This window comes from Hypomesus transpacificus, chromosome 3 (genome assembly GCF_021917145.1).
Source record: "Hypomesus transpacificus isolate Combined female chromosome 3, fHypTra1, whole genome shotgun sequence".
NCBI classification, from domain to species: Eukaryota; Metazoa; Chordata; class Actinopteri; order Osmeriformes; family Osmeridae; genus Hypomesus; species Hypomesus transpacificus.
Genome location: NC_061062.1, coordinates 15,064,713 through 15,091,949, shown reverse-complemented (window position 1 = coordinate 15,091,949; position 27,237 = coordinate 15,064,713). Strand labels below are relative to the sequence as shown.

General features: G+C 48.1%; 2 protein-coding genes and 1 long non-coding RNA gene across 3 annotated transcripts in view; all 3 read left to right on the top strand.

Annotated features, from left to right (window-relative positions):
- The window catches only part of ppp2r3a (protein phosphatase 2, regulatory subunit B'', alpha), a 40,395-nt gene extending 35,676 nt beyond the window's left edge, over positions 1-4,719 (top strand). The window contains 6 exon segments of the mRNA XM_047045545.1: positions 98-146; positions 226-315; positions 962-1,137; positions 1,524-1,642; positions 1,809-1,915; positions 2,230-4,719. Coding sequence (XP_046901501.1) covers positions 98-146; positions 226-315; positions 962-1,137; positions 1,524-1,642; positions 1,809-1,915; positions 2,230-2,326 — 638 coding nt within the window. The 3' untranslated portion in view covers positions 2,327-4,719.
- A 190-nt stretch (positions 4,720-4,909) lies between these two features.
- LOC124465505 (transmembrane protein 212-like) lies at positions 4,910-8,084 on the top strand. Its single transcript, XM_047017328.1, has 3 exons — positions 4,910-5,232; positions 6,630-6,689; positions 7,037-8,084. Exons 1-3 carry the CDS (start codon positions 5,077-5,079, stop codon positions 7,370-7,372), a joined length of 552 nt encoding a protein of 183 aa, XP_046873284.1. The 5' UTR covers positions 4,910-5,076; the 3' UTR covers positions 7,373-8,084.
- A 2,423-nt stretch (positions 8,085-10,507) lies between these two features.
- LOC124484020 lies at positions 10,508-27,237 on the top strand. The gene is made up of 3 exons (XR_006957937.1): positions 10,508-10,616; positions 25,711-25,852; positions 27,225-27,237. It is a non-coding gene; the product is annotated as an uncharacterized LOC124484020 (long non-coding RNA).

The following is a 27,237-nucleotide window of genomic DNA, read 5'->3' as shown; positions in this document are numbered from 1 at the left end:
GCCAGAGGGACAAACAGACAGGAAGAGAGACAGTCATCAGTCAGTCTGTCAATGTGTTCAAAAGCAATTGATTAACCTATTTTATTGTCGCTGACAGCTTCCTCCAACAGAATCATTGAGAGGTTGTTCTCAGGAGCAGTCACAAGGTAAGAAAACACACACATTGACCTACAACACACACACACACCCATACCTAACCATGTGAATGCTCTCTGTGTTCTCCAGGGGCAGTTCTGTCCAGAGAGAAGGCAGGATGAGCTATGCTGAGTTTGTGTGGTTCCTCATCTCTGAAGAGGACAAGAAAAACCCCACCAGGTAACACTTAAATATGTCACTAGCTAACCCAGATCCTCCCCTTAATATGTTACCAGGTAACCCCGATTATCTCTTTAATATGTCAGATCATCCCTTTAATATGTCACCAAATAACCCAGATTATCCCCTTAATATGTCACTAGGTAACCCCGATTAACTCTTTAATATGTACGATAATCCCCTTAATATATCACCAGCTAACCCAGATCCTTCCCTTAATATGTCACCAGGTAACCCCGATTATCTCTTTAATATGTCAGATCATCCCTTTAATATGTCACCAATTAACCCTGATTATCTCTTTAAAATGTCAGATCATCCCTTTAATATGTCACCAGTAACCCAGATTATCCCCTTAATATGTCACCAGGTAACCCCGATTAACTCTTTACTGTAATATGTCCGATCATCCCCTTAATATGTCACCAGGTAACCCCGATCATCCCCTTAATATGTCACCTGATATCCCAGATTATCCCCTTAACATGTCACCAGGTAACTCAGATGATCCCCTTTAATATGTCAGATCATCCCTGTGATACGTTACCATGTGACCCAGATCATCCCTTCAATGTATCACCCCACCATGACTCTTCACATGACTGGCTACCCAGTGAGCCCACACCTGTTGCCTGTCTCTTCCCAGTGTAGAGTACTGGTTCCGCTGTATGGACGTGGACGGGGACGGGGTTCTGTCCATGTTTGAGCTGGAGTATTTCTACGAGGAGCAGTGTGACAGGATGGAGGGGATGGGCATCGAACCCCTGCCCTTCCAGGACCTGCTCTGTCAGATGCTGGACCTAGTCAAACCTGAAAGCCAAGGTCAGCCTTTCTCCGTCTCGTTGTTTGTTCGTCTTCTCTCTGTGTCTCTCACTCTTTCTCTCCGTCTTGCTTCCCCCTTCTCTCTCTCGTTCTCCATCTCGCTCGCTGTTTTCTCTCCCCCTGTTTCTCCCTCGTCTCTCTCACTCTCACTCTTTCTCTCCATCTCCCGTTATCTTCATCTCTCTCACTCCATCTCAAATTTCCGTGTTTCTCTCCAACCTTCTTCTCTCTCTCCGTCTCTGTCTCTCTCTGCATGTACACCTCTATCTTCCTTTTCCCTCCATCTCATTCCTTCTCTTCATCTTGTCAGTGAAGTGGTCCTGTCTCTTCATTCTGCCATGTCTTTGCCTCTCTCTGACAGTGTGTGTGTGTGTGTTTGTTTGCAGGGATGATCACCCTGAGGGATTTGAAGCGGTGTCGGATGGGTCACATTTTCTTCGACACGTTCTTCAACCTAGAGAAGTACCTGGACCACGAACAGAGAGACCCCTTCGCTGTGCAAAAGGTCTGAGGACACTGACACCATCATCACTTTACGACCTACATCATCCCGTCGTTGCTCTTGCACTGACGTTTGTGTGTGTGCGTGCATGTTTGTTTGTTGTATGGATGTATGTGTGTTTGTGTGTGTGTGTGTGTGGGGGGGGTGTATGTGTGTGTTTGTGTCGTAGGACATAGAGAGTGAAGGTCCAGAGCCGTCAGACTGGGATAAATATGCATCCGAAGAGTATGAGATCCTGGTTGCAGAGGAGACGGCCAATGAGCAGCTGCAGGACGGGTATGACACACACACATGCATGGGTACACACATAGTAACATACATACACACATACACACGCATGGGTACACACATAGTAACATATACACACATACAGGCACGCACATACACACACACACACACACCCATACTAACACACTCAAGCACAGACAAACACATTCTAACACAAAGGAACACACACACACACATACAAACCCTCACTTGTATTTACACTCACACATGCGCACACAAGCTCGTGCATGCACAAACGCTGACACACACACGCCCCACACAGCAGCAGACACAACTCAGACGGTGTGTGTTTGTGTCCCCAGGTCGTTTGATGAGGACTATGAGTCGGACGATCTTCCTGTTCCTGGGGACATTGGGAATAAGATGGATAAACTGGTCTTATCTGACCTGTCAGCTTGATCTCCCTTGGCCGCCCGGTCGCCATGGAAACATAGAGCGAAGACTGGAGTGGAGGGGAGAGAGGGACAGCGTGAAGGATGGACAGACCGAGAGACGGAGGGATGGATTCTGGAAGCTGCTTTGCAGACTTGTTTCTTCTCAGAACAGAATGACTTAGAAGTGTGTGAGTGAGTGTGTGCGTGAGTGTTTGCATGTGCAAGTGTGCATGTGTGTGTGTGTGAGTGTGTGAGTGAGTGTGTGCGTGTGCGTGCGTGAGTGTGAGTGCGTGTATGAAGCAGAACAGCTTGGTGTCATATCTCTACATGTCACAGTCGCTCTCTCTTCATGCTTTTTGACTCTCTACCTGCTGTACAGCTCAGATAGACAGAGGTGGAGAGGGTGAACACGAGACAAATATAAAGGGCTGAGAGAGAGAGGGAACTACTGTTACAGACAGGAGACAAGTTTAACATTACTGTAACACGTTGATGCAACTGACAATCAGCTATTTGACAATCCGTCCCCCCTCACGAACATGGCTGTCCTAACTGATATTACAGACAGACAGATGCATTTGAAGCCTACTGTGCACTACATTCATTTATTCAGTTTAAGTATAAAGTGTATAGGACTATATGTCGCTGTCTCTTACAGTGACTGAGTATGAGGGTTGCCTGATCGCGGCTCTACCATGTGGTCACTGACAATACTGCAGGTTTCCCCAGTCACCCACCTCTACAATATGGAGACCAGACTGGTGTTCAGTGTCAAGGGGAAAAAATGACGAGGGAGTTCTCGGAACAGGTCTGTTCTATTCTTAGCATCTCATTGTCAGTGTTCTACTTTTGAAAGCCTTTGGGGCTTTCGAGAGAACGTTCTGGATTTTTACTATCCATTCATTCATTTCAAGACGTTTATTCTCTCAAGGTAGATTGTACATAGACGGAGGTATCGGACTCTCTGGTAGAGTATACGCATATCCCTGTAGACACTTTACTTTAGATGTGCTTATGACTGTGTTTTAATAGCCCGAAAGAGGAAGTGCATGTTTTAGTCTTAGTTAACTGTGGTACCTGGGTCATTTATGAGGTCTGGTAAAAAAAAGGACATTTATATCAGCCCTTTACCAGGAAGGACTAGTTCAGTTTGATTTGAATGAACTTTCTTTCAAATCTACACTCCATATAAAAAAATGTGACGGATACTCCACTCTGTCAAGCACACACACACACTCCTCTAGAATACTGTTGACTCTACTGTAAGACTGTAATCAAAGAAGGTGTGTGTATGTGTGTATACTGCAGAGATGAGTGTGTGTTGACGTGTAGATCCTTGGTAGATGTATGTGTGAAGGAGTGTGTTGACTATCTGACTGAGTCTGTTCATAGAACATTGTTTCCATGGAGACAGTGTTCCCAGAGCTATTGCGTGTGTTTTTGGTTCTCTTTGGCCACACACACGCACACCAACACACAAACACACACACCCACACGCACAAGAGTCATAGTGGCCCTCAAGTGGCTGCTTAGCCCTGTGCTATAGCCATTGTAAATGTGCCCATGTATTTAACTCTGTTTGGCTCAAATGTCATCGTAAATGTTACGTTTTCTCCCATGTGATGCTTTGTATTGATGTGCCACTGTGTGGCTTGTAGGACGTTAAATTATGAAATGTGTGTTTGTGTGTGTGTGTGAGGTGTAAAATGATGATGTCATCAGAGCGGTGGTGTGGGGGGCTTTCTAAAGGACTGTAGAGCACCCCCCCCCCCCACCGAATTTGACAATCAGGTGTCAATCACTGGGACATTGAGAAAATGGAATCAAGGCCCAAGAATGATCCTGTACTGCTGTAGATACACACACCCTTACACACTCACACACACACACGCACACACACACTGGGGGGAGAGTCATGCTGACGGATTCTAAAGAGGAACCACAAACTTGAGACGTTTTCAAATCTGTGACTTGTCTCTGTGTTGTTTTTGGCTCTATGCAAAGACTGCTGTGCTGACAGGCACTGGGGCAGGGACAGAAGCCAAGATGGAGTTGCCTGCAAGACGCTTCTGGAAGGACTTTTAGCTTATTCCTCAGTGTCCCTCTTTGAGGACTTTTAATGTGTAATTCTCTCTGTTTAGAGGACTTTTAATTTGTGTTTTCCCTTCATCTTATGTACTTCCTCCTTGGAGACTTGAGTAGATTCAGACGAGTTCAGACCAGATGGTTCTTGTGTTGGCATGGTTTTACTTTTTTTCTTTCTCTTTTTATCTCCTTCTTCCTGTCTTTTTTTCTTTTTCACTCTTTTTTTCTTAACTTCTGTCCTTTCTAACTAACTTTCTTTCTTTCTTTCTTAACTTTTATCTTTTTTTTTTGATTCTTCTGAAACTGAGTTCAAATAAAGACGTTTTAAAATTGTTCCTTGGTCAGAGTAAGTTCTTTTTGGTGTTGTTTGTGTTTTTCCCTCACACACACACACACACAAACACCCGCTTCAACTCCTCCTTGAGTGCATAGATACTGAGTTTTTGTGTACTCAGGAGCAGTTGCCCAGGTTCCCATGTCTTGGCTACCCTTATTAATAGTACACAGTCTGCATTCTTACACACACTGACTGCTCTCTCATCCTCACACACTCTCACTCGCTCAAGCGCACACATGTTCACACAAACCCAAACAAACGCACTTTTCACTGCTCTCTCCAATCTTGTATCTCTGGATGTCTCCATGTGTGGCTTTCAGGTATAGACACCTATTGCTGTAAGTGGGTGTGCCATGGCAGGGTGGAGGACTGTAGGGGCCACTATGATGGTTGTTGGACTGCTCAGCATTCTCTGTGGAGTCCTTGCCTTCTTCCCTGCTGGGTCCTATCACCCCTGGTTCATCAGCTGGGATGCCCAGATCGCTGGCCCAGTCTGGACAGGAGCTCTGGTAAGTATCTGTCTGGAAGTTGTATGTTTGGAAGGTGTTTGTGTGGTAGGCAGTGTTGTGGTAGTTACTCAAAAAAACAGTTATAGATTACACATTACTAGTTACTTTTTTTAAAGTAATGCTTTACTTTACTAGAAGTTGTTTAATACAAGCTGCTGAAAGTAACTAGTTACACTACTAGTTACATTACTTTTGGATTACTCCGTAACATCACCTGAGATGCACTTGCCAAATAACAATATGTGTACCATATATATGCCCAAATCGACTCAAATTCTTATTATAATGAGGACATATACAAGATCTCTCTTTTATGCTTTTTAATACCACAAAGCTGACAAAAAAGTTGTGAACATCAACCTAAAAGTTGTCAAGCATATCAAGTCTACAGTGGGCTACTGGAAGTAAGCAAAATGTCTCAAAATAAAATGATGCTTAAAACGAAATTGAAATTTGAAATTGCCATTTGAAATGGCAACATTTCCTCTACTATGTATGCTGCTACAAGCCTGTTCATCTCTGCTTTGGTAACCTGCTGTTGAAAGTTGTGGCTGCTTGGCTGGTGTCGGGAAAAATGGCTACGGCAACCTTTTATTGGCGTCCGTGTCACTCAGGGTCCGGGGATCTTTAGCTACTAGTCTTGAGTTAGCATGTTGCCATTTAAGATGCTTTGACAGATTACAGGTTGTGTTCGGTGGTGGAGAGGTGTGTTTGGCCTGGGCACAATGTACATTTACGTTTTTGTCCTTTCGCGATATGAAATCATATTTGTGGTGTGTGTGTCACATGCTTTGCTGTGTTTATTGCTGTGATCTGGATTCAGATGATTAGATCAGATAGAAGTCACCAGGGGCGTCGTTAGACCCTTTTTACTGGGGCACATGCCCCAGTATAAATCCGCTGTGCCCCAGTAAAATCTAAAGTTTGAGTTTTAACAATTTACTTTATTAGTCAGTGTATTAATTTGGGTTGATAATCCCGGCAAAAACAATAAGAAAACATTACATAACTGGAGAAAGTTTCCAAATTATAGGCCTACCGATCATCTTATTTTTACTAAAACATAAAAACAATATTACATGAAGCTACAACAAATTGTACGCTTGCATTAACTATAGATGTCCCTGCCAAACCTGATTTCAAACTTGCCTCCCTGAACTGTTGTATGGTGGGTTAAGTAAGGGGAGTTTCTATAGCCTAGTAGTGCATTGTGCGCAGCACTCTTAATAAAAAAAGGGATATGAATAGGGGCCTGTGCCCCAGTGCAGCTTTATGTCTAACAACGCCACTGGAAGCCACCCTGATGCGTGATAGACAGGGAGAACTGAGTTTGTTCCAAGGGAGGTTTCTGATGGATCGTACAGATGTCCGACAAGCTCCTGTGTGTTGTTATTCAGGCCACGATAACAGGAGCCAGTGTTGTCATGGCGAACAGAGACCAAAACAGGAAGTCTTTGGTGAGTCATAAACCCAGGTAATCAATGGACTTAATTGATCAAAAACGGTTTTAACCAAACAGCCTTGAGCTAAAGATTATCAACCATGCTAATAAAGTCTGTATGGTAAGGAGATAACGGTTGGGCTGTGGGAAGAGGTTTCCATGCCTCAGGCATAGGAAAAATGTTAAACATACCACAGACACCATAGAAATGAGAGATGCATTACATGACATACACCTTTTCCTTGTGCAACTGCTAACTTGACGCCCCAATTATCCTGTGAGGTGTTTTGTGATTTTGCCGCCCCTGTGTGACAGTTGCAGGGAACTGCACTGTGTGTTATCCTCTCTCCCCTGTCTTGCTAGTGGGAGGTGGTCTACGTCTTTTCCATCCTGACCTCTGTGACCTGTCTGTTGATGTTTGCCGTTGCCACGGCAGCGGTGTTGACCGGACCACTGTGTTATTACTCGTACCGTGGGGCGGTGGGGATCGGGTACCTCTCCCACGCCGTCCGGTATCCATACCCTTACCAAGGCGGGCCAGGGCTGTGTCTGGACCCCCTTGGGGCAGAATGGTACCACCTGGTCTTACACACCATGGACCTGCTTACCAGCACCACTATCTTCATCCTGTCCCTCGGCATCGTCGTAATCCTCACCAAAAGCCTGCTGCACTCGGGGCACGTGAGCGTGAGAGGGTGAAACCTCAAGGCTCCAACCACACACACGCAGACACAGCATCAACCAGGGACCAGAGTCGTCGCGCCAGACGAATATCTGGGCTTTGGACACCAAGCTTGAGAATGCCCTGCATTAGATATGAGTAGGTTAGTTGAAGGTTCTGTCTATCTGTTTGTTTCTCTGCATGGAGGTCACCTCATGTTTTTTTTTTCTTCACTGGAATGCAGGAATGCAATGCCATGGAATGAGAAAAATGCTATGTACCCTCCCAGCCCTCCCTCCATCCCTCCCTTTATCCCAGGGATACTCAATGCCAAGTAGGGTCTGTGCTATAAACCAGAGGTCTCTTCAAGGCCTTCTGCATGAGATCCACATGGTTGTCGTGTCAGATCAACAGCTCACGGACTCCCCTTTTCCCATTCTGGGCTTGAGATTAAAGCTTGCGGCGGCATTTGCGGCTTGCTGCCTGTCCATTGTGCTACCAGATCCACAGACGAGGTCGTTTGTACTCCGGATCTTATCCTTGACGTCAGTATCACCCCTGAATCACACACATTCCACTCCCATGAGGCACACGCCCACTCTGAAGTGATGTCATGTGGTGTGATGTCATCACTGGATCGCCGTCCACTGTGGCTTAGACGGAACACATGACAGGCCGAGGCTGGGGAGAGGCTGGAAAAGAGAGGCTGAGTCAATTCTAGAGGGGGTCGAGAGAGGCTGGAGAGGTTGCTAGGGGAGGCTTAGAGGGGTTGCTAGGGGGGGGGTTGAGAGCGTCTAGACGGAGGCTAAAGGGTAGGCTGAGGGAGGTAGGGGGTAATAGAGGCTAAGAAAGGGTCTGGGCCCAGATATAGGCTGTGCAGAGGCTGAGAGCTGAGAAACTCTTCCATTTCAGATTACATCTCCAGCTCCAGCAAGGCTCTGACAGGGCTGCTGTCTGGCAAACTCACTGGAACTAATGCAGCTTATCAAATATGGACTCTCTCTCAACACACATGCACACACACAGTTTCCCTTGTATACACTGACGTGTACTGGCAGAAGATGACAGCACTGGAAAGACTTTATACACACACACACCACCAGATTCAAATCTGATCCCTTGTAATACAATGTATTACACAGCTTGGTTTTGGAAATGATTTTTTCATAAATGAATAAATACATTGAATCACAAATAATGACCAAATGTAAAAATAATAAACCAATAACATCAATATCCCCCAAGTGATGTTTTCAGAAGGGAGAGTTCATGGTCTCATAAAGGGATTTTGGATATGCTTGTCTATCTTCAAATGAGACATTAGACAAAAATCGAGACAGATGGAGTGAAAGACAGAATGACAGAACAAGCGAGAGAGAGACAGCATGACAGAACAAGTGAGAGAGAGACAGAATGACAGAACAAGTGAGAGAGAGACCGAATGACAGAACAAGTGAGAGAGAGACAGAATGACAGAACAAGTGAGAGAGAGACAGAATGACAGAACAAGTGAGAGAGAGACAGAATGACAGAACAAGTGAGAGAGAGACAGAATGACTGAACAAGTGAGAGAGAGACAGAATGACAGAACAAGTGAGAGAGAGACAGAATGACAGAACAAGTGAGAGAGAGACAGAATGACAGAACAAGTGAGAGAGAGACAGAATGACTGAACAAGTGAGTGAGAGACAGAATGACAGAACAAGCGAGTGAGAGACAGAATGACCGAACAAGTGAGAGAGAGACAGGCAGAGAGGAAGGCATGTCTGTTCTCGTCTCTGGCAGAATGCTCAGGGTTGACTTCTTTGAACTCCTGATGAGCAGAATTCCATCCTTAGATCCACTAAAGGAAGTGCCTTTGACACACACAGACAGATAGACAGACAGACAGACAGACAGACAGACAGACAGACAGACAGACACACACACACACACACACACACACACACACACTCACAAACTTATGCACACACACATACATCAATAGTGTCTACAAAACATGGTACATTGTACTTTGCCTCCCAAACATGCATACGCAAACACACACACACACAAGTAGCAAGCAAGATGCAAGTTACAGACAAGAGACTGGAGCCCAGGAGCAGATGAGGAAGGGGCCCTGGCTGTCTTCCACCACTGCCAGTGTTGGTACTTCCCCAAGTCACTACAACAGGAAGAAGACCAACGTTATGGAGCAGCCTACTCCCAAGACCTCCACAGCATAGGAATGTGTGCACGTGCCTGTGTGTGTTTGGGGGTGTGTGTGTGTGTGTGTGGGTATGTGCATGTATGTGAATGTGTGTGTATGTATATGTGTGGGTATGTGGGTGTGTGTGTATGGGTGGGTATGTGAGTGTGTGCGTTCAAGCTTGAGGGCACAGAGTTTGCCACCCACTTGCTCTGGGGTATCAATCCCTGACCTGGACAAATGATTAAAATTGTTTTCCCCAAATCTTTCGCAACACAAACCGAAGACACCGTGACATAAGAGGTTCCTGTCGACCAATCAGCACAATCTCTGGGTCCTGATACAAGTCCCCTACATCTGTCCTGCAGGAACGAGCTAGGGTTCAACCACTCACAATCCCCCCTCAAAAACAGTTTAGAGATAATCATGAAGGAAACAAAAAGACGGTTAAGAGAAATTTAGACATTTTCTGTTTAGTGAAGAGTGATGTTGGCTTTGTTGTGCTTTTGGACTTTGATCGTCTGTTCTCGTTCTGGTTTGACCACATCTGCTCCACAAAATACACACAAACAACCAGCGAGGTACAATTCCTCTCCGTCTTAAACTAGAATGTGAACTGTTATGACATGTACATTAATTATGGACACACTTACATCTAACTTTACATAATTCTTTAGGATTATGGTAAAATCTATGAGGGCTTGTATTATGGATCCCCAGTGCTTGTAAAAAGGCTTACATATGGACTAAATGGACTGCATTTGTATAGCACCCAAAACGCCTTACATTACAAAGTAAACTAAACCTAAATTTAACACATTCACGTGACTCATTAAAAAAATGTACTCTGGATTAAATATCCATGCACAATAAAGTTCTGTATGGCGCCTTTTACCAAGAGACGCTACTGCGCTGTTTAGGCCCACTGTAAAAGGGGCGGGCTTTAACTTCCCATGTGCGTCGCACTTTGATTGACATGGCGGAATCTCCGATAGAACGCGCTGCGTCGCGCCAGTAGACAGCGGATCGCCAAAACCCGACCCTGGAAAAAAAGCAGAGCCACGTCTGTTTGAAGATTATTTTATTGCAGCGAGGTGAGTTCTATAACACTTTTTTGCAAATGTAATACACCGAAACCAATGATATGAATAGATGATCGTACTAAAGTTGCTGTTGAAAAGTTTTATAAGTGTATGAGTTTGGAGGCAGAGAGCTGACGCCGGCAGTCTGGGCTCTTTGGCCAGCGTTGAGGAAAAAGGAAAACTGCTCGAGGGGGGTGAATCGAAACTTTTGGGTAGTTCTTTATGTCGGGTTTAAATATACACCCAATAGGCGCTGAACCCTGTCGATAAGTTTAATAGGGCCAACGTTTCATTGTGGCCGTGTTTGAAAGTGTCGGTTGGCACTTTGCTTTGTGGGCGATTTCTCTTCTTTGCGAAAGAATGTGTTTTTTGTCTCCGAAGACTTTCAGATGAAGTGAGTGCGCAACAGACGAAAACGTTTTCCGTTTTCCCGTTAAGGCAACCCAAAAACAGGATTCCTAATATTCCACGGGCTTTTTGGAAATATCTATATCATTTATAGTTATTCAAACTTTGCCATTTGCTGATATAACGTCAGGGGAAAAAAACTTGGAGCGGATGATGCTTCGATTTGACAGGAGTTAGGAAAGATGGATTATCAACGTTAGCTTTTTATTGCAAGAGATCACAATTATAAAGTTTATGGTGTTCGACTGCTAGGGCCTTTTCTTAGACTTATTGTATCGTTTTAACGGATGCAGAAAGCAAATATGGCTCTCGAGGGCAGGAGAAGTCTAAACTCCAGCATATCCTAGCATTCCAGCCAGTCTGTCTGTCTGCATCTCTCTCTCTCTCTCTCTCTCTCTCTCTCTCTCTCTCTCTCTCTCTCTCTCTCTCTCTCTCTCTCTCTCTCTCTCTCTCTCTCTCTCTCTCTCTCTCTCTCAGAAACTCAGGAACGACTACGTGTCTGTTTCTGCAGGAGACAGATCTCTCTCCCTCTCTCTGCCCCCTCTACCTCTCCTTCTCTCTCGCTTTCTCTTGTGTTGACGTGGAAATAAAACAGTTACGGTAACAACAAATCGATTAAGATTTGATGCCGATCGAACGTTTTCCTTTCAAAGTAGAAAAAAGTATTTGTTCTTTGGGAATCACGGCGCTCCTTTTAGCACTTTGTGGGTCCAGTATCAGAGCAGTGAGAAGGATTTGGAATCGCATTCTTAGCGCAGGCCGTATGTCGCCGTTATCAGCCCTATGCTCTCAAGATGCTGACGGCTTTAGCTGCTGTCGCCATGGTTCAGGACCCAGAGGCCACATTGGAGAAATAAAGAAAGGGCCTCCACCACACACACGCACGCGCAAACACACACAAACACACACACACACATACACTGAAGAGTGAGAAATCCGATCCCAAATAGATGACGTCAGATGACATTCCTTTGCTGAAAGCGACGTGCCCTCCCACTTTTCTCTTGAGCGCTGATATCCGAAGACGTTTCTGTGTCTCGGGGTCTCTTTACACAACATTTTGTGTTAAGGTGTGCTGTGTGTCTCGTGTATAATTTATAGAAACGTTTATCCCCAAATACAGACAAATCTCAGTGCAGTAAACTCTGTAAAGAGTAGACCCAATGCAGAACTTTGACGGGCATACCTGTTCATTCGATCTGTTCCGTGGTGTCCAATTCATCTGCTCCTTGTCTCTGAAACTGTGACATTCCATCTGTAACCGTCTGCAGAAACACACACATACTTCATATTTTATTCAACCTTTACGTCCAGGCAGGTATAAATTAAGAACATATTCTTCCTTACATGAATGGCCTGGCAAGAAACAAAAAGCCTGGATGGCAGTCCAAAACAAAGATAACAATAGTCATTGCACACCCCCAGCAGGGGTAGAAACCCACACATGCAACCAGCATATCACAACGACAAGAGAGAAACACAACCTGGAGCAAAGTCAGACAGTCAGCACGACACAACACCATGACCATTACATTACGTCATTTAGCAGATGCTCTTATCCAGAGCGACTAACAGTAAGTACAGGGACATTCCCCCCCGAGGCAAGTAGGGTGAAGTGCCTTGCCCAAGGACACAACGTCATTTGACACGGCCGGGAATCAAACTGGCAACCTTCAGATTACTAGCCCGACTCCCTAACCACTCAGCCGCCTGACTCCCATAACTCAGCGGCAAAACGACAACAACACAAAGTTACCACAATGATGCAATGTGACAAAGACATGACAGCAGCACAATGACGCAACACCAACAACATACATGCAGCACAATACACACTAACAAGCATGTTATGTGAAACAACTGCAATTGTCAAGGAGTCTCAGAGATTGTGTCACAATCACACACACACTGATTTGAAAAGCCTTTCACATATGTGTCCTGGGAGTGGCAGACCAGAGTGGCAGGTCTAAGGTCAGATGTTAAGGCTGGCCAGGTGAGTGGTGTCATCTGTAAACTGATGCAGGATCAGTGATATCACCCGACAGCCACACCAGGCTTGCTGCTGCTGGTATAGGCAACTGAGTGATATTGCTGTACCTGTGACCTGTGTGTGTTCTCACTGCTTTAGATTCTATAAAGAACACTCACACAGGTGTTACTGTTTCAATATTTGAGTAAGTCGACAAATTCGTTGTCATCATGTACTGTGTGTGTGTGTGTACTTCACGTCTGACTTCAGAATAATCTAGAACATGTTATCGCTGGGGTAGTGTTACTGAAAAGTGGCTGTGTGTTCGAAACTGAAGCTGTAACTGTCTTGGGTTTCACCAGGAGGACAATACAGCAATGGAAACTGGAAGGTGTTTGTGTGCACGTGCACCTGTGTGTTATGTCTGAAGAAAGAGATTTGGAGGGAGGGAGATAGACAGCAGCTCTTCTCCAAATCGGAGAAGCAGTGAAGGATGTCCCAATTCAGGTTACCTTAACAATATGTGTAGCTGTGGTTCATGCTAAGTCTTTATCGGCTGTGTGTGTGTTTGTAATGTGTGTGTGTGTGTTGTGCTCAGGATGTGTTTGGAATGGGCAGTGTTTGTGTATCAGCTGTCATCGTCCCAGTCATCTGGTTCTCTGTGGTGCTTTTGTTATTTCCCCTTTGCTTTTTTCATTCCCTATTAGGACTGGGCCTCCGGGGCCACTGTAGGAGTGGTGGGCGGTCCGGGCAGTTAGGTGGCAGTTTCCTGTTTCCTCTGAGTGGAGTCCTCTGATTGGTCACGCTCTGGGAAGCTTTTCACTGATGTGGGGTTACTGGGACTGCACCTGGAATACAGGACATGTTGAAATTCCTTCCACCCTCTTCTTGGTCTCCTCCTCCTGGTCTCCCTCCTCCTGGTCTCCCTCCTCCTGGTCTCTTCCTCCTGGTCTCCCTCCTGGTCTCCCTCCTCTCTCTTCCTGGTCTCCTCCTCCTGGTCTCCTCCTCCTGGTCTCCCTCCTCCCTCTTCCTGGTCTCCCTCCTCCTGGTCTCCTTCTCCTGGTCTCCCTCCTCCCTCCTCCTGGTCTCCTCCTCCTGGTCTCCTCCTCCTGGTCTCCCTCCTGGTCTCCCTCCTCCCTCTTCCTGGTCTCCTCCTCCTGGTCTCCTCCTCCTGGTCTCCCTCCTCCCTCTTGCTGGTCTCCATCCTCTTGGTCTCCTTCTCCTGGTCTCCCTCCTCCCTCCTCCTGGTCTCCTCCTCCTGGTCTCCTCCTCCTGGTCTCCCTCCTCCTGGTCTCCTCCTCCTGGTCTCCTTCTCCTGGTCTCCCTCCTCCCTCCTCCTGGTCTCCCTCTTGGTCTCCCTCCTCCCTCTTCCTGGTCTCCTCCTCCTGGTCTCCTCCTCCTGATCTCCCTCCTCCTGGTCTCCCTCTTGGTCTCCCTCCTCCCTCTTCCTGGTCTCCTCCTCCTGGTCTCCTCCTCCTGGTCTCCTCCTCCTGATCTCCCTCCTCCTGGTCTCCCTCCTCCTGGTCTCCTCCTCCTGGTCTCCCTCCTCCCTCTTCCTGGTCTCCCTCCTCCTGGTCTCCCTCCTCCTGCTTCTGTCCTCTTCCAGTATATTACAGTGTGCTCAGTGTACAGTACAGTAGAGTGTGCTGTATGCAGATATATAACGTAGTTGTGTTTGCTGGATGTAGATAGACAGTATACATCTGTCTGCTGAATGTCTGAATGAATATCTGTGTGCTGAGTGTGCTGAATTCTGCCTCTGGTCAGTCTATCCATGTGTCTTTCGGTTTCCTGCTCTTTTATTTTCCTCCCTCCCTATATCATTCACTCCCCCTCTCTTTCACTCTTTCAGTCTTTCCTTCCCTACCTCCCTCCGTCCCTGTCCAACTCCTTCCCCCCTCCCTCATTTACTCCTTTCTATTCTCCCTCCCTCCCTCCTTCCCTCCCTCCCTCCCTCCCTCCCTCCCTCCCTCCCTCCCTCCCTCCCTCCCTCCCTCCCTCCCTCCCTCCCTCCCTCCCTCCCTCCCTCCCTCCCTCCCTCCCTCCCTGCCATGAAGGGTGTCTCTTTGTTGGAGTATCCCAGCATCTCATGTTTGCTTGGCACAGAGCTGTGATGTTTACCCTCCGCCCTCTTTCTCTTCGCCTTCCTTCTTTTCCTCCCTGGCTCCCTCCCTCCCTCCTCCGACCCCGCTCCCCCTCTCCTTCCCTCCTCCTGGTCGTCCCTCCACATTGTTGACAGTTGATTTCGAAGAAGATAAAAGGAGCCTTTCAACTTTGCCTCTCACCCGACACCCCCAAACACCCTCCTCCTCCACCCCTCCACCTTTCTGCTGTCCCCTGCTCCCTCTCTCCTCCTCCGCCTCCTCCACCCCTCCACCTCTCTGCTGTCCCCTGCTCCCTCTCTCCTCCTCCTCCTCCAGCCTGGTGAGGAGGAGGACCAGAAACAACTGAAAACTGGCGGTGATGAGATGGAGTTTGTGGACCTGTGTGTGTGTGTGTGTGTGGAGGTATTTGTGTGTGTGTGTGTGTCCTGGTTGGTCCAGCTCCCATGCCTCTGCTGCAGTCTACCAGCCCAGGCTCCTGCTTGCGCCCCATTGCTTCAACAAGTGTCGTGGCCAGTGTGTGTGATCTAGTGAATGTGTGCCATTAACCGACAATACACACACACTTTACGTGACAGCATTAGCATGCTAGGCGTGTTGATGTCGCAAGCTGGCATGCCCATGGAAAGTTCCGCCGCTCAGCCAATAATGGCTGTTTTATGCCAGTGTGTGTGTGTGTGTGTCTGTGAAGGAGATACGTGCTGTGTGGCAGTGTGTGGTGGAGGTGTGTGTTGCTTAACGTCAGCACTGTATTTGGGGATTTTGTGTGTGTGTGTTTGAACAGGGAGTAAGGTTCTGACTAGACCAGGAAGCGTATTTTTATTAGAATATTTTGATCACCTTGTCCCGAGTCCTGGTGAAATTCACCCTGCCCCCCCTTCCCTCTCCACCACCCCCAAGATGCTAACCAAATACCCCCAACCACTCCTGTTCTCTGCTGCATACCTGTTATTTCCCCTCCCCTTTCCTCTCCTCTCCCTACCCTTTTCTTCCCCTATCCTTTCCATGCAGGACCCCCCACAAATCTCTAAAACATCCCCCAACATGCGAACACACACACACACACTTGCAGTGTGTGAAATCCTGAGGCTGATTGAGGAAGAGGAATGTGACCTTATGACCTCAGGCTATGGGGGGTAGTAAGTGTGTGTGCTTGTGTGTGTCTAACTGTGTGTGTTTGCTTGTGAGTGTGTGGGTGCGTGTGTGCTGGTGAGTGTCTAAATGTGTGTGTGTGCTTGTGAGTGTCCATGTGTGTGTAGATGTGCTTACGTGTGTCTCCGTACGTGTGGGAGTGTGTTGTGTACATTCCACTCTCTGGTATATGAAGTGTCTTCTCCTTTCAGATTTTTGTCCTAATCTCATATTATTCTAGCGGATTAAGACCACTGCCCTGCCTTTGTCCTACAATGGCCGGTGAAGGCACACACACACACACACACTCACACACACCGTGGGAATGGGCAGAGACAACCTAAGGGTGAGCATTGTGCGTGGATGTGTCCTGACGTGTGTGTGCGTGTGTGTGTTGGTTTGTGTGTGTGTGTGTCAGTGTATTGGTGTAGTGTGAGTGAGATCCTAAAGGTCCTAAAGGCAGTTTTCCCTCACAGACAGTTGTCTCACTTTGGTGTGAAACACACACACACACAATTGTACTTTTTAACCAACATGAAAGCGTATGTGCCTTGTGGGTGAAAGAGAAGACAAAGCACTTTGAGCTGCAATTCTTGTATGAAAAGTGCTCTATAAATAAAGTCTTACTTACTTACTTACTTACAAAAGAAGGAGAGAGAGAGAACAAGAGAGAGAGCAAGAGAGAGAGAGAACAAGAGAGACAGCGAGTAAGCAGGACGTAGTGAATGCGTTGATGGGCGCATCTCCACCTTTTCATTTCCTGGAATCTGAATGGTCCCTCCAGACCTAGTGGTCCACCTGCTCAACCCTAGGACCTCCCAGACCTCACTCCAGGATCTCCTGGTGCTCTCTGGGGAGTGAGAAGGAATAGGGCGATTGTGGTTTGGGCCTGTATCCTGAGACACAGAATATGTTCCTGAGAGAGGGAATTCACTCACACATGTGCCCACACTCTCCTCCAGGCCCAGAGGAGGAAGACCTTGAGGGTACTGACTTGGCCTCCGGTGATGCTGTGAATGCCACTAGACACACAGTCTAGACACACGCATGCCATGCCCGCACACACACATAAACACACACACATACACAGGGCAGTAGCCAGCGCTGTTTACACCAAAGTGGTGTTCAGGTGTGGACTGAGGCAGGGTTCAGTAGTGTTCAGGTGTGGACTGAGGCAGGGTTCAGTAGTGTTCAGGTGTGGACTGAGGCAGGGTTCAGTAGTGTTCAGATGTGGACTGAGGCAGGGTTCAGTAGTGTTCAGGTGTGGACTGAGGCAGGGTTCAGTAGTGTTCAGGTGTGGACTGAGGCAGGGTTCAGTAGTGTTCAGGTGTGGACTGAGGCAGGGTTCAGTAGTGTTCAGGTGTGGACTGAGGCAGGGTTCAGTAGTGTTCAGATGTGGACTGAGGCAGGGTTCAGTAGTGTTCAGGTGTGGACTGAGGCAGGGTTCAGTAGTGTTCAGGTGTGGACTGAGGCAGGGTTCAGTAGTGTTCAGGTGTGGACTGAGGCAGGGTTCAGTAGTGTTCAGGTGTGGACTGAGGCAGGGTTCAGTAGTGTTCAGGTGTGGACTGAGGCAGGGTTCAGTAGTGTTCAGATGTGGACTGAGGCAGGGTTCAGTAGTGTTCAGGTGGGGACTGAGGCAGGGTTCAGTAGTGTTCAGGTGTGGACTGAGGCAGGGTTCAGTAGTGTTCAGGTGTGGACTGAGGCAGGGTTCAGTAGTGTTCAGGTGGGGACTGAGGCAGGGTTCAGGTGTGGACTGAGGCAGGGTTCAGGTGTGCTGTGTTGATCTGCAGGTCCAGATGGTGTATTGTGCATGCAGGGTGCAGCTGCTGGCTGGGTGAATATGAGGCTGGGTCTGGACTCTTAGTTTATCGGTGTGTGTGAATTCAAAACACAAGTATTGTTACATGCATACTATACTGTGTTGCATTGTGTGTGTGTGTGTGTGCGCGCAGTCAAGAGGATGTGGCTGTGTTTGTTTTAACTAAGCACGCTCAGCCATGTGGGACAATTTTGCGTGAATGAGCCCTCCCCCCCCCCCCCCCCCCTCCCCCCTGCCTGCCTGGTCTGAAAGGGCGGCTGGCTTTTGATGGCTGGAGGGGTTGTTTTGGAAGTACGGGGTGGGGGAGGGCTGGGGAAGGCCTTGGGGTAGGACTAGTGGATGGAGGGTGGGTGTGGAGGAATAATGGTTAAAGGAGGTGTTAGGAGGAAGGTGGTGGAATGGATGGGGAATGGGGGGAGGGAGGTGAGGTGTGTGTGTGTGTGGGGGTGGGGGGGGAAGGGGTGGTTGGATGAAGGCAAATGAGAGGGTGAGGAATGGGTGAGGATGGGTTGATGGGGGGAGGCGAAGGTAAGACCTGAAGGAGTGGTCCTCAACAAATATGAGGCTGATCCTAACTTACCCGTGTTGACTTCCGGTGAGGCCGTAACCTGGGACTACAACTCCCAGAAGTCTGACAGAGCTTTTGTCACTTTGTGTACTACAGAGTTGGTCAGATTGGAATAACTGCTTAGCTTGTGTGTACGTGTGTTTGTGTGTACGTGTGTTTGTCCTACTTCGCCACCTGCCTGCCTGGTCGTCTCTCCCCAGACTAGTGTGTCTGTGTGTGGCCGCACTGAGCTCCTGAGATCCAGGGTTTTAGGAGAGGTTTGGCTCGAGCTCTGCCCAGGCTCTGTGCATCTCTGTGGGGTGCAGAATGCTCAGGACCAGCCTCTGGAGCTAGAAGGGAGACGGATGTGCTTAAGGGGGAGGAGGAGGCGAAGGAAGGAGTGAAGGAGGGATGGTGGGAGGAGGGGAGAAAAATGAAAAAGAGAGAAGAAAAATCTGGAAGCACTGCCCTGGGAGTGGATGAGTGAGTCATATTCATGTGCCTGTGGGAGAGCAACCACTTCCTCCCTCTCTGTCTGACACACACACACACACAGACACACACAGACACACACAAACACACAGACAACTGCATCATATCTGGCTTTTCCATTTAAATGCGTAAGTGAGTATTGCAGCAACCATGGCCATGCGTGGATGTGTGTGTGTGTTTCTGATTAGTGGCTGCATTTAAGGTTTAGGGCTCTACTTGTTTATATGTGTCTGCAGATATTTACATTTCAGATATTCTCATCACGTTTGTCATCCTGTCATTGTGTGCTCATGAGTGTGTGTGTGTGTTTGTACCTTTGTGTGTGCGCACAGTCCTTCTCTGTCAGGTATCGTTGGGTTGGAGTGTGTTTTATCATGTTGTGCCAAAGTGTGTGTTGGGTTCGAATGTTGGTGGGTGTATATGTGTTTGTTGTCAGATGGTTCGTGTGTGTATTGGTTGTCAGAGTGTGTGTTCTCTGTCCTGTTCTGATGCAAGAGAGATGCTGTGGCTGCACATTCCATTCTTCTCTTCTTCTCCTCTCCTCTCCTCTGCTGTTAGTGGCTACGTGGCAGTGGCTGGGCTGTCGGGGCCTCTACTGTGGGTTTACTGCTTGCTGGCCCCCTGCCTAGCCACACACACACACACATGCACACACACACATGGCCAGCCCACAGCCATACAGCTGTTGGAGGGAGGGCTTACTGGCAGAAACACATGTGTTGCAGCTAGGAATGCTAATATACTGCTAGCAGCTAACGCTAGGCTCCTTGTCATCGTTGCTAGGCTAACTGTGTTTCGGAGGTTACGGTTAAAAATAGAAGTTCCTGTCCTGCACCTAACGTCATTTTATTCTCTTTAATCATCTTCTCTGCGCAGACGATGTCCCCCCTTCCCACCTCCCCTCCTTGCCCCCCGCCCAGTCTGTAGTATGAGAGCAGTACTAATGTTTACTCTGGAGGGATAACACAATTAGAATTCCACACATTTCTGAACTCACATGGCCCCCTCTCTGGCCCTGCAGACTCTAGGAGAGAGAGAGAGAGGAGAGAGAGAGGGGAGGGAGGGAGATAGAAGGCAGGGAGGGAGTGAGATTGAGAGGGGAGGGATAGACAGAGAGGGATGGATGGAGAGAGAGAGAGAGAGAGAGGGAAGGGAAGGGAGGGAGAGAGAGGGGGGGGGGGGAGCTGAGAGACGGTCGAGAGCTGAGAGAAAGGGAAGGGCAAGTGAGGAACAGAAAGATAGTAAGGATAAAAAAGGAGAGAACACAGAGAGAGACCACAAGGAACTAGAGACCAGAGACCAGAGACCAAGAGACAAGCAAAACAAATCTTTTTTTATTAATGAACAGCGAGTTGCTACACTGAAACAGTCTTCTCCTACAGTCATCTAGCTGACAATGTTTTCTTCTCCTGGTTGTTCAGTCATTGAGGGAAACTGATGCCCAGGCACCATTCCCTTTATTTCCCTCCTTCATTCTTTCTCTTCTTGTTCTCTCACTCTCATTTTTTGTCTTCACTCCCTCTACTGTCCTCCATTCTCCTCTATCCTGTCACCCTTTTTTGTGCTATGCTGTGTGTTGAAAGAGTAGTCCGAGTTGGTGTGTGTGTCTGTGTGCAGGGTGTTATGTAACTGTAGTCTGACCCTGGGAATGGGCCGCAACGCCTTTGTGCTCTACTTTTTGTTGTCCCGCCTTTTTCTTCCCAGCAGCCAATCGGGAAACTATGGCCTGTTTCAACTAATGTGAGGAAAGAGGAATGAGAGCCTGTCAGGAGTTTTTCCAGGAAGTGGATGGTAATAGGCTGACAGGGGATTTTCTCCTGAACATTACCATTTTTTCAAGTTCTTAGAAATGCAATGCTTAGGTTAAAGAATGAGCTCACATGTTTGTACATGGAGTCTTACACACATTGATTATGTGTGCTGTGTCCTTTCATGTGGCCTTCTATCTTGGAGACAACGGTGAAAGGGTGAGAGGGTGAGAGGATGAGGTGAAAGAATGAGAGGAGGAGGTGAGAGGATGAGAGGAGGAGGTGAGAGGAGGAGAGGAGGAGGTGAGAGGATGAGACGACGGGGAGAGGGGTGGATGACAGGATGAGAAGAGAGGGGTTGAATAGAGGAGAGGATGACAGGAGAGGAGCAACAGGAGCAGGGTGGACGAGAAGGAGAATGGCTCTTCTGTAGGTGCTGAGCTGGGATGACTCCCCACTCCGAGGAAGAGAAGGAGAGAAGTGCTGATCCTGTCATTGGTCAGGCTGGGTTCTGACTTGTCAGGAGTCCCACTGTAGAGAACCCTTTACAGAATGTCTGGTATTCAACCACTCAATCTGAACGTGAGATAGAGAGAGAGAGAGAGAGGGTGGGGGGGGGAGAGAGAGAGAGCACACGAAAAAGAAAAGGGGGTTGGAATACTGTATATTTCAGCATGCTGCTCATACCAATAAAGGTCATTGGAAATTGAATTCAACTTTTTCAGCCCTTGGTTAGCCAAATGAATTACTACTAGGAGTAGCAATGAATCTGTTCAGTTTCTGTTGTTTTAAACACTGCCTCGCAAGGTCCCCTTCGTCTGCCGCCTACATTCATGCATCCACCTCATGTATATGGATCCTAGATTGGAGGGAGGCTGGGGGTGGGGCTAGGGGTCAGCTAGGGCTGAGGCTGAGGCTAGGGGTGGGCTAGGGATAGGGTTAGGACTAGGACTGAGACTGGGCCTGAGTAAAGGGTGAATGAGCAGAGAGCACAGCTCAACACGTCTCTAATCTGCCAGACTCATGTGTCCTACTGGCACTGTGAGCTGTTCTCACATACCTGACCAAAACCCTCCACCCCACCCCACCCTGCACGCCAAGCCCTCCACCCCACCCCCACCTGCACACCAAGCCATCCACCCCCACCCCACCCCGACCTGCACACCAAGCCCTCCAGTCCTGCCACTGTCTTTGTCTCTCTTTCTCTCTGTGTGTGATAGAGACAGATCCTTCTCATGTTTCCCAGGTCAGGTGTGAACCCCTTTCTCCCAGCAGTAGAATGTATGCCCCCCAGGCATTCATCTCCTACAGCAGGGAGAAGCTTGTTTTTACATGGTGTGTGTGTGTTTGTTGAAGTGTGCATTCAAGTGTGCATGTGTGTATGCTGCATTCCACCCCTCCCGTTCCGAGTTCCTCTGTGTGGATGACATATCATTACTGCAATTACAGGGCAAGACAACTACAACTGCCCTCACACACACACACACACACACACACACACACACGCACTGCACAGACATTGCGATATACTCTTGCACACACTTCCTGCACATGTGCAGAACGTTAGCAGACGTGGGAATCCAGGGAGAGTTCCATCTCATATAAAGCCCCTTTCTGTCTCCCTGAATGTGTGTGTGTGTGTGTTCACTCTCCTCTCAAAGTTAGCACAAGCCCAACATTCCTCTCCCTCTCCTTCTCCAATCTGCTCTCTGGCTCCCCTCCCCCTCCTTCCATCTCCCCCCTCTTCCAGCCCACCTCTCTGCTTTCTCACAAAGGTACTCCTGTGGGTGTGTGTGTGTGTGTGTGTGTGTGTGCGGGCGCGAGAGGGAGGGAGGGAGGGAGGGAGGGAAAGAGGGAGGGAGGGAGGGAAGGAAGGAGAGAGGGAGCAAGCTGGTCTCTGATGGACTGAAACCCTTCTGTAAAGAGAGCACAGTTGAGAAGGAGTGGTGTGGGAGACTGCTTCCCTTTATCTTTGGAACTCCCCTCCCCGTTGTGCATGTCTGTGTGCACGCGTGCGCTTGTGTGTCTATATGTGCGCTTCATAAATGTCAGTGTTAGTCATTGGCTGGAAACATTGCTCTAACGGTTCAATGGACGCATCAGAACTTTCTAGATTTGGATGTCGAAAAGAGTGAGTGAGGGAGAGGAAGAGAGTGAGAACTCATTCTCAACACTGCCACCTGAGAGCATTCCTCGCTAGTTAACACACCAGGGAGAAGGAAGACGATACCTGCGTGTGTATGTGCGTGCGTGTGTGTGAGAGCTCATCCACTGTTTGCTCAATAGCAGTGATCATACAGCTGTATTCTGCTCATCCTCAGTCCTATAGACTCAAACCTAACCTGTCCAAGGTACCATTAAGAGCACAGCTGTCTGCCATCTTTGTAGTCTTTCCACTAACCAGGTTTGTAGTTCTGTTTCTAGGCTATGTGCTGACACGCTGCAGATTTATTGTAGACGTGGCTCTTCTCTGTGTTTATTTCTGTACGTGTGTGTGTTTATAGACTGTGCTGTGTGATGTTGTGTCTAATCAGAGGGAGTTTTTTCTCCTGGTGTGTTCCAGTGTGTGTGTTCCAGTGTGTGTGTTCCTGTGTGTGTGTTCCGGTGTGTGTGTTTTTTTTCTCCTGGTGTCTTCCAGTGTGTGTGTTCCAGTGTGTGTGTTCCAGTGTTTGTGTTTGTTTCTCCTGGTGTCTTCCAGTGTGTGTGTTCCAGTGTGTGTGTTCCAGTGTGTGTGTTCCGCGGTGTGTGTTTGTTTCTCCTGGTGTCTTCCAGTGTGTGTGTTCCAGTGTGTGTGTTCCGGTGTGTGTGTTTGTTTCTCCTGGTGTCTTCCAGTGTGTGTGTTCCAGTGTGTGTGTGTGTGTTGGGAGGAGCTAACACAAGTCATTCATCCTCTTACAGCTTTCTGGTTGTTGTCTATTCTCGTTTCTCTTTTGAGGATTGTTGTTTAAAGTCCTTTGTGTGACTGAGTGCTTATGACCTTCACAAACAGGACAGCTACACGTGCAAGATAGAATCATTGGATACACACACCACACACACACACACACACCACATACCGACTGATGGAGAGAGAACAACACACTCATGTACACCCATGTTGTTGTGGTTCTGTGTTTTTCTTTCATGCATGCTGTGTCATAGTGCGTGGTGTGTGTGTGATCTGTGGAAGGAATGCAGAAGTATGCGTATAAGTGTGTATGTGTGCGTCAAGTGACTGGAAGTGGGACAGCCAGTCTGTTCGGTGGATGTGACTCCGAGTGCTGAGTCAGCAATGTCAGGCTCTAGTCAGATGAGAATGTATGTGAGAGAGATTCGGTATTACTGTATTTGTGTGTGTGTGTGTGTGTGTGTGTGGGAGAGAGATTTGGTATATACTGTATGTGTGTGTGATGGGGGGGGAGGGGGGGGGCTGAATAAATAATGTTTATAATGTTTGGATTCAGAATTGTTCACCTTGCCTCTGCTTTTATATTTGAGATGCTAGACACACACACACACACACACACACACAGACGATCGTTTTCCAAATACACTCCGGAAGCTCCAAACTGTGTCTGAAAATCGGCGCCTTCAATCCTCCCTTTTTACTAGGGGGAGCGATGACTTCAGTGCGTGTGTGTATGAGCGTGTATGTGTTCGTGTGTGTGTGTATGGGAGTGTGTGTGTGTGCCCAGTTTGGTCCAGAACCAGTCCCAGCACAGATGGGCTCCTACTGGCCTCCACACACAGCACTAATCAACATGCTCCCTTGGATCAGTCATGTTTATTACATCTTCGTCTGCCAGCCCGGCTATCTGGTGAAAGACGCACACACAGACACACACACACACAGTTAGGGAGAGGGAGAAGAAGAGAGGGAGAGCGGGAAGGAGAGGAAGAGAGACTGAGGGAGAGAGAGCAGAAGAGCGAGAGAGAGAGGGAGAGGGAAAGGGGGGGTGGATGTGCTGGACAGACAAGGAGCTGGAAGGGAAGTCCAGTTGAAAGACGAGAAAAAATGACACACACGTTTCTGACTTGTGTGAGTGTGTGTGCGTGTGAGTGAGAGAAAGCGTGTGTTTATGTGTGTGAGAGAGTGCGTGTTCATGTGTGTGCGTGTGTGTGTGTCTGAGAGAGAGAGGGTGTGCCTCTGTGTGTGACGGTGTGCATGAGAGCGTGTGTGTGTGTGAGAGTGCTTGTGTGTGTGACAGAGAGAGTGTGTTTGTGTCCTATTCGTAACATTGCTCCTGGCTGTCAGCTCTTTAGCAGTGATGCCACTCAGTTAGAAAACCCGTGTCACCAAGACCCACCTCTGGCCGGGCCTGTTTGTACGTTTGTGCGTGTGGATCGATGTGTTCACAGGCGCCTTCTTGACTTGGCAACCCGACGTACGTGTCTGTGTTCCCGTAAGTGTAAGAGTGTTTTTGGAATAAAGAGTTTGTATGTTTGTGTTTGAACTCCAGGAGAGTGTATATAATTGCGATGAGATTAGTATTGTGTGTGTGTCTGTGTGGGAGAGAGAGAGAGTTGTACAGACATCTGAGAGTATTTACGTCTGTTCCCCTTCGGTTTATTGCCTTATAACATCTAACTGGATCTTTCATCTCCCTCTCGTGCAGTTTCTCTTTCCCTCTCTCCCTCTCTCCTTCTCGACACTGGAACATGTGTGTGTGTGTGTGTGGTGTGTCCCTTTCTTTCTCTCTCTTTAATCTGTTCAGACCAGCTAGGTTCGCTCACGTGGAGTGCAGGCGGAATGAAGCGCTCTGATGTGTTGTTGCTGGCCTTCTGCTTTTCCAACCTGATGATCGAAACTTTGTTTTTCTCTCTCTCTCCCTCTCTCTCCCCTCCCCCCCTCCCTAAACCCCCCCCCCCCCCCCCCCCCCCCCCATATCTCTGTCCCTCTCCCTTTCCCAGGTAGGCAGTTCAGTGAATTTCTCCATGAATGTACGTCACAATGATGATGACAGACCAGATTCCCCTGGACTTGGCCCCCCCCCTCCTGAACGGGGAGGTTCCACTCGGCATGCACATGGTTAATGGGGATGCAGCGCAGCAGGTAACACACCCATGCACAGAAAATCACCCACACACAAACACAATCACAGAAACTCAAACACACACACACACAAAGGAACATACACGTTCCATATTATTTGTGATATTGTCTGAAGTAATGACTCGCGAGAGTTGGAATGTCTCATTCGCTTATTCCCCCATTCCAAAAATGAAACAGTAAAAACGGTTCCTCATTCCTAATGGCTCAGGCAAAATCCTTTGGTAATCTACTCAATACCAAAATGCACGCTTTGTGTGTCTGTATTGGTGCTTTATTGTGCCTCCGACAAACAGAGTGCGGGTTTGCCGACAGATAGTTCATTCTAACGATAAATCTGACAAGGATAAAAAGATGTACACACGCGCACACATCTACATGCATCATCCTAAACACGAACAAACACACCTACACACACACACACCGTGACACAGACACACTCCCTGAAGGAAAGGGGTTTCTCTCCTCAGGAAACGTGGGTCACCCTTTAGTATGCTGGGGTTCCCATAGCAACAGCAGTCGCAGCAGACAGAGCAGGAAGCGTGGTGTGTGTGTGTGTGTAAGCGTGTGTGAGATGGTCAGAGCAGGTTATCGTTGCGATGGGACAGCTCGTCGAGAACAGAGGAGGAGCAGGGGATCTAAACACGTTGACATGGACCACCTGTAGAGGATAGAGAGTGTGTGTGTGTGTGTGTGTTAGTTTGAACAATGGAGGGTCAGCTGTTTCACATCTACAGCCACGTATATACTCTCAACAACCTATACACGGATAATATGAAGGTAAAGTACTATTTCTTAGCGCACACACACAAACACACACACACACAGACAGACAGCTGTAACAGGTAGTGATACTGTCAGAGAATCTGTGTCTCAGTTTTGAAGTTAATTCCGTGGGTGGGTCTGTGTGTGTGTGTGTGTGTGGGGGGGGGTCTGTGTGTGCATGTGACTCAGTGGACCCGGCGGTGAAGAGACCTTTTGTCTTGATGATTTCAGAGAATGTTTCAAGGGCTCTCGGGGTCCCGTAGCCATGTCTGATGCTGCTCCCCTCTCTGGGATCTGTTTGTCTGCCTGTTTACCTCTGAGGCTGAGGGGGAGGCTGTGTACTGTCTCTTCCGTGTGCTCAGCGCTTGCTGGGTCGTGTCTGATCTCTCCACTGTCCTCTCTGTGCTCGCTGTGTCATGTCTAATCCCTTTACTGTCCCCTCTGTGCTCGCTGTGTCATGTCTAATCTCTCCACTGTCCTCTCTGTGCTCGCTGTGTCGTGTCTGATCTCTTCCCTGCTGTCTCTGTGCTCGCTGTGTCTGATCTGTACTCTGAATTCTCCGGGTGCACGGCGCCGTGTCTGATGAGTGCGTGTGCTCTGTGCTCGGCAGGTGATCCTGGTGC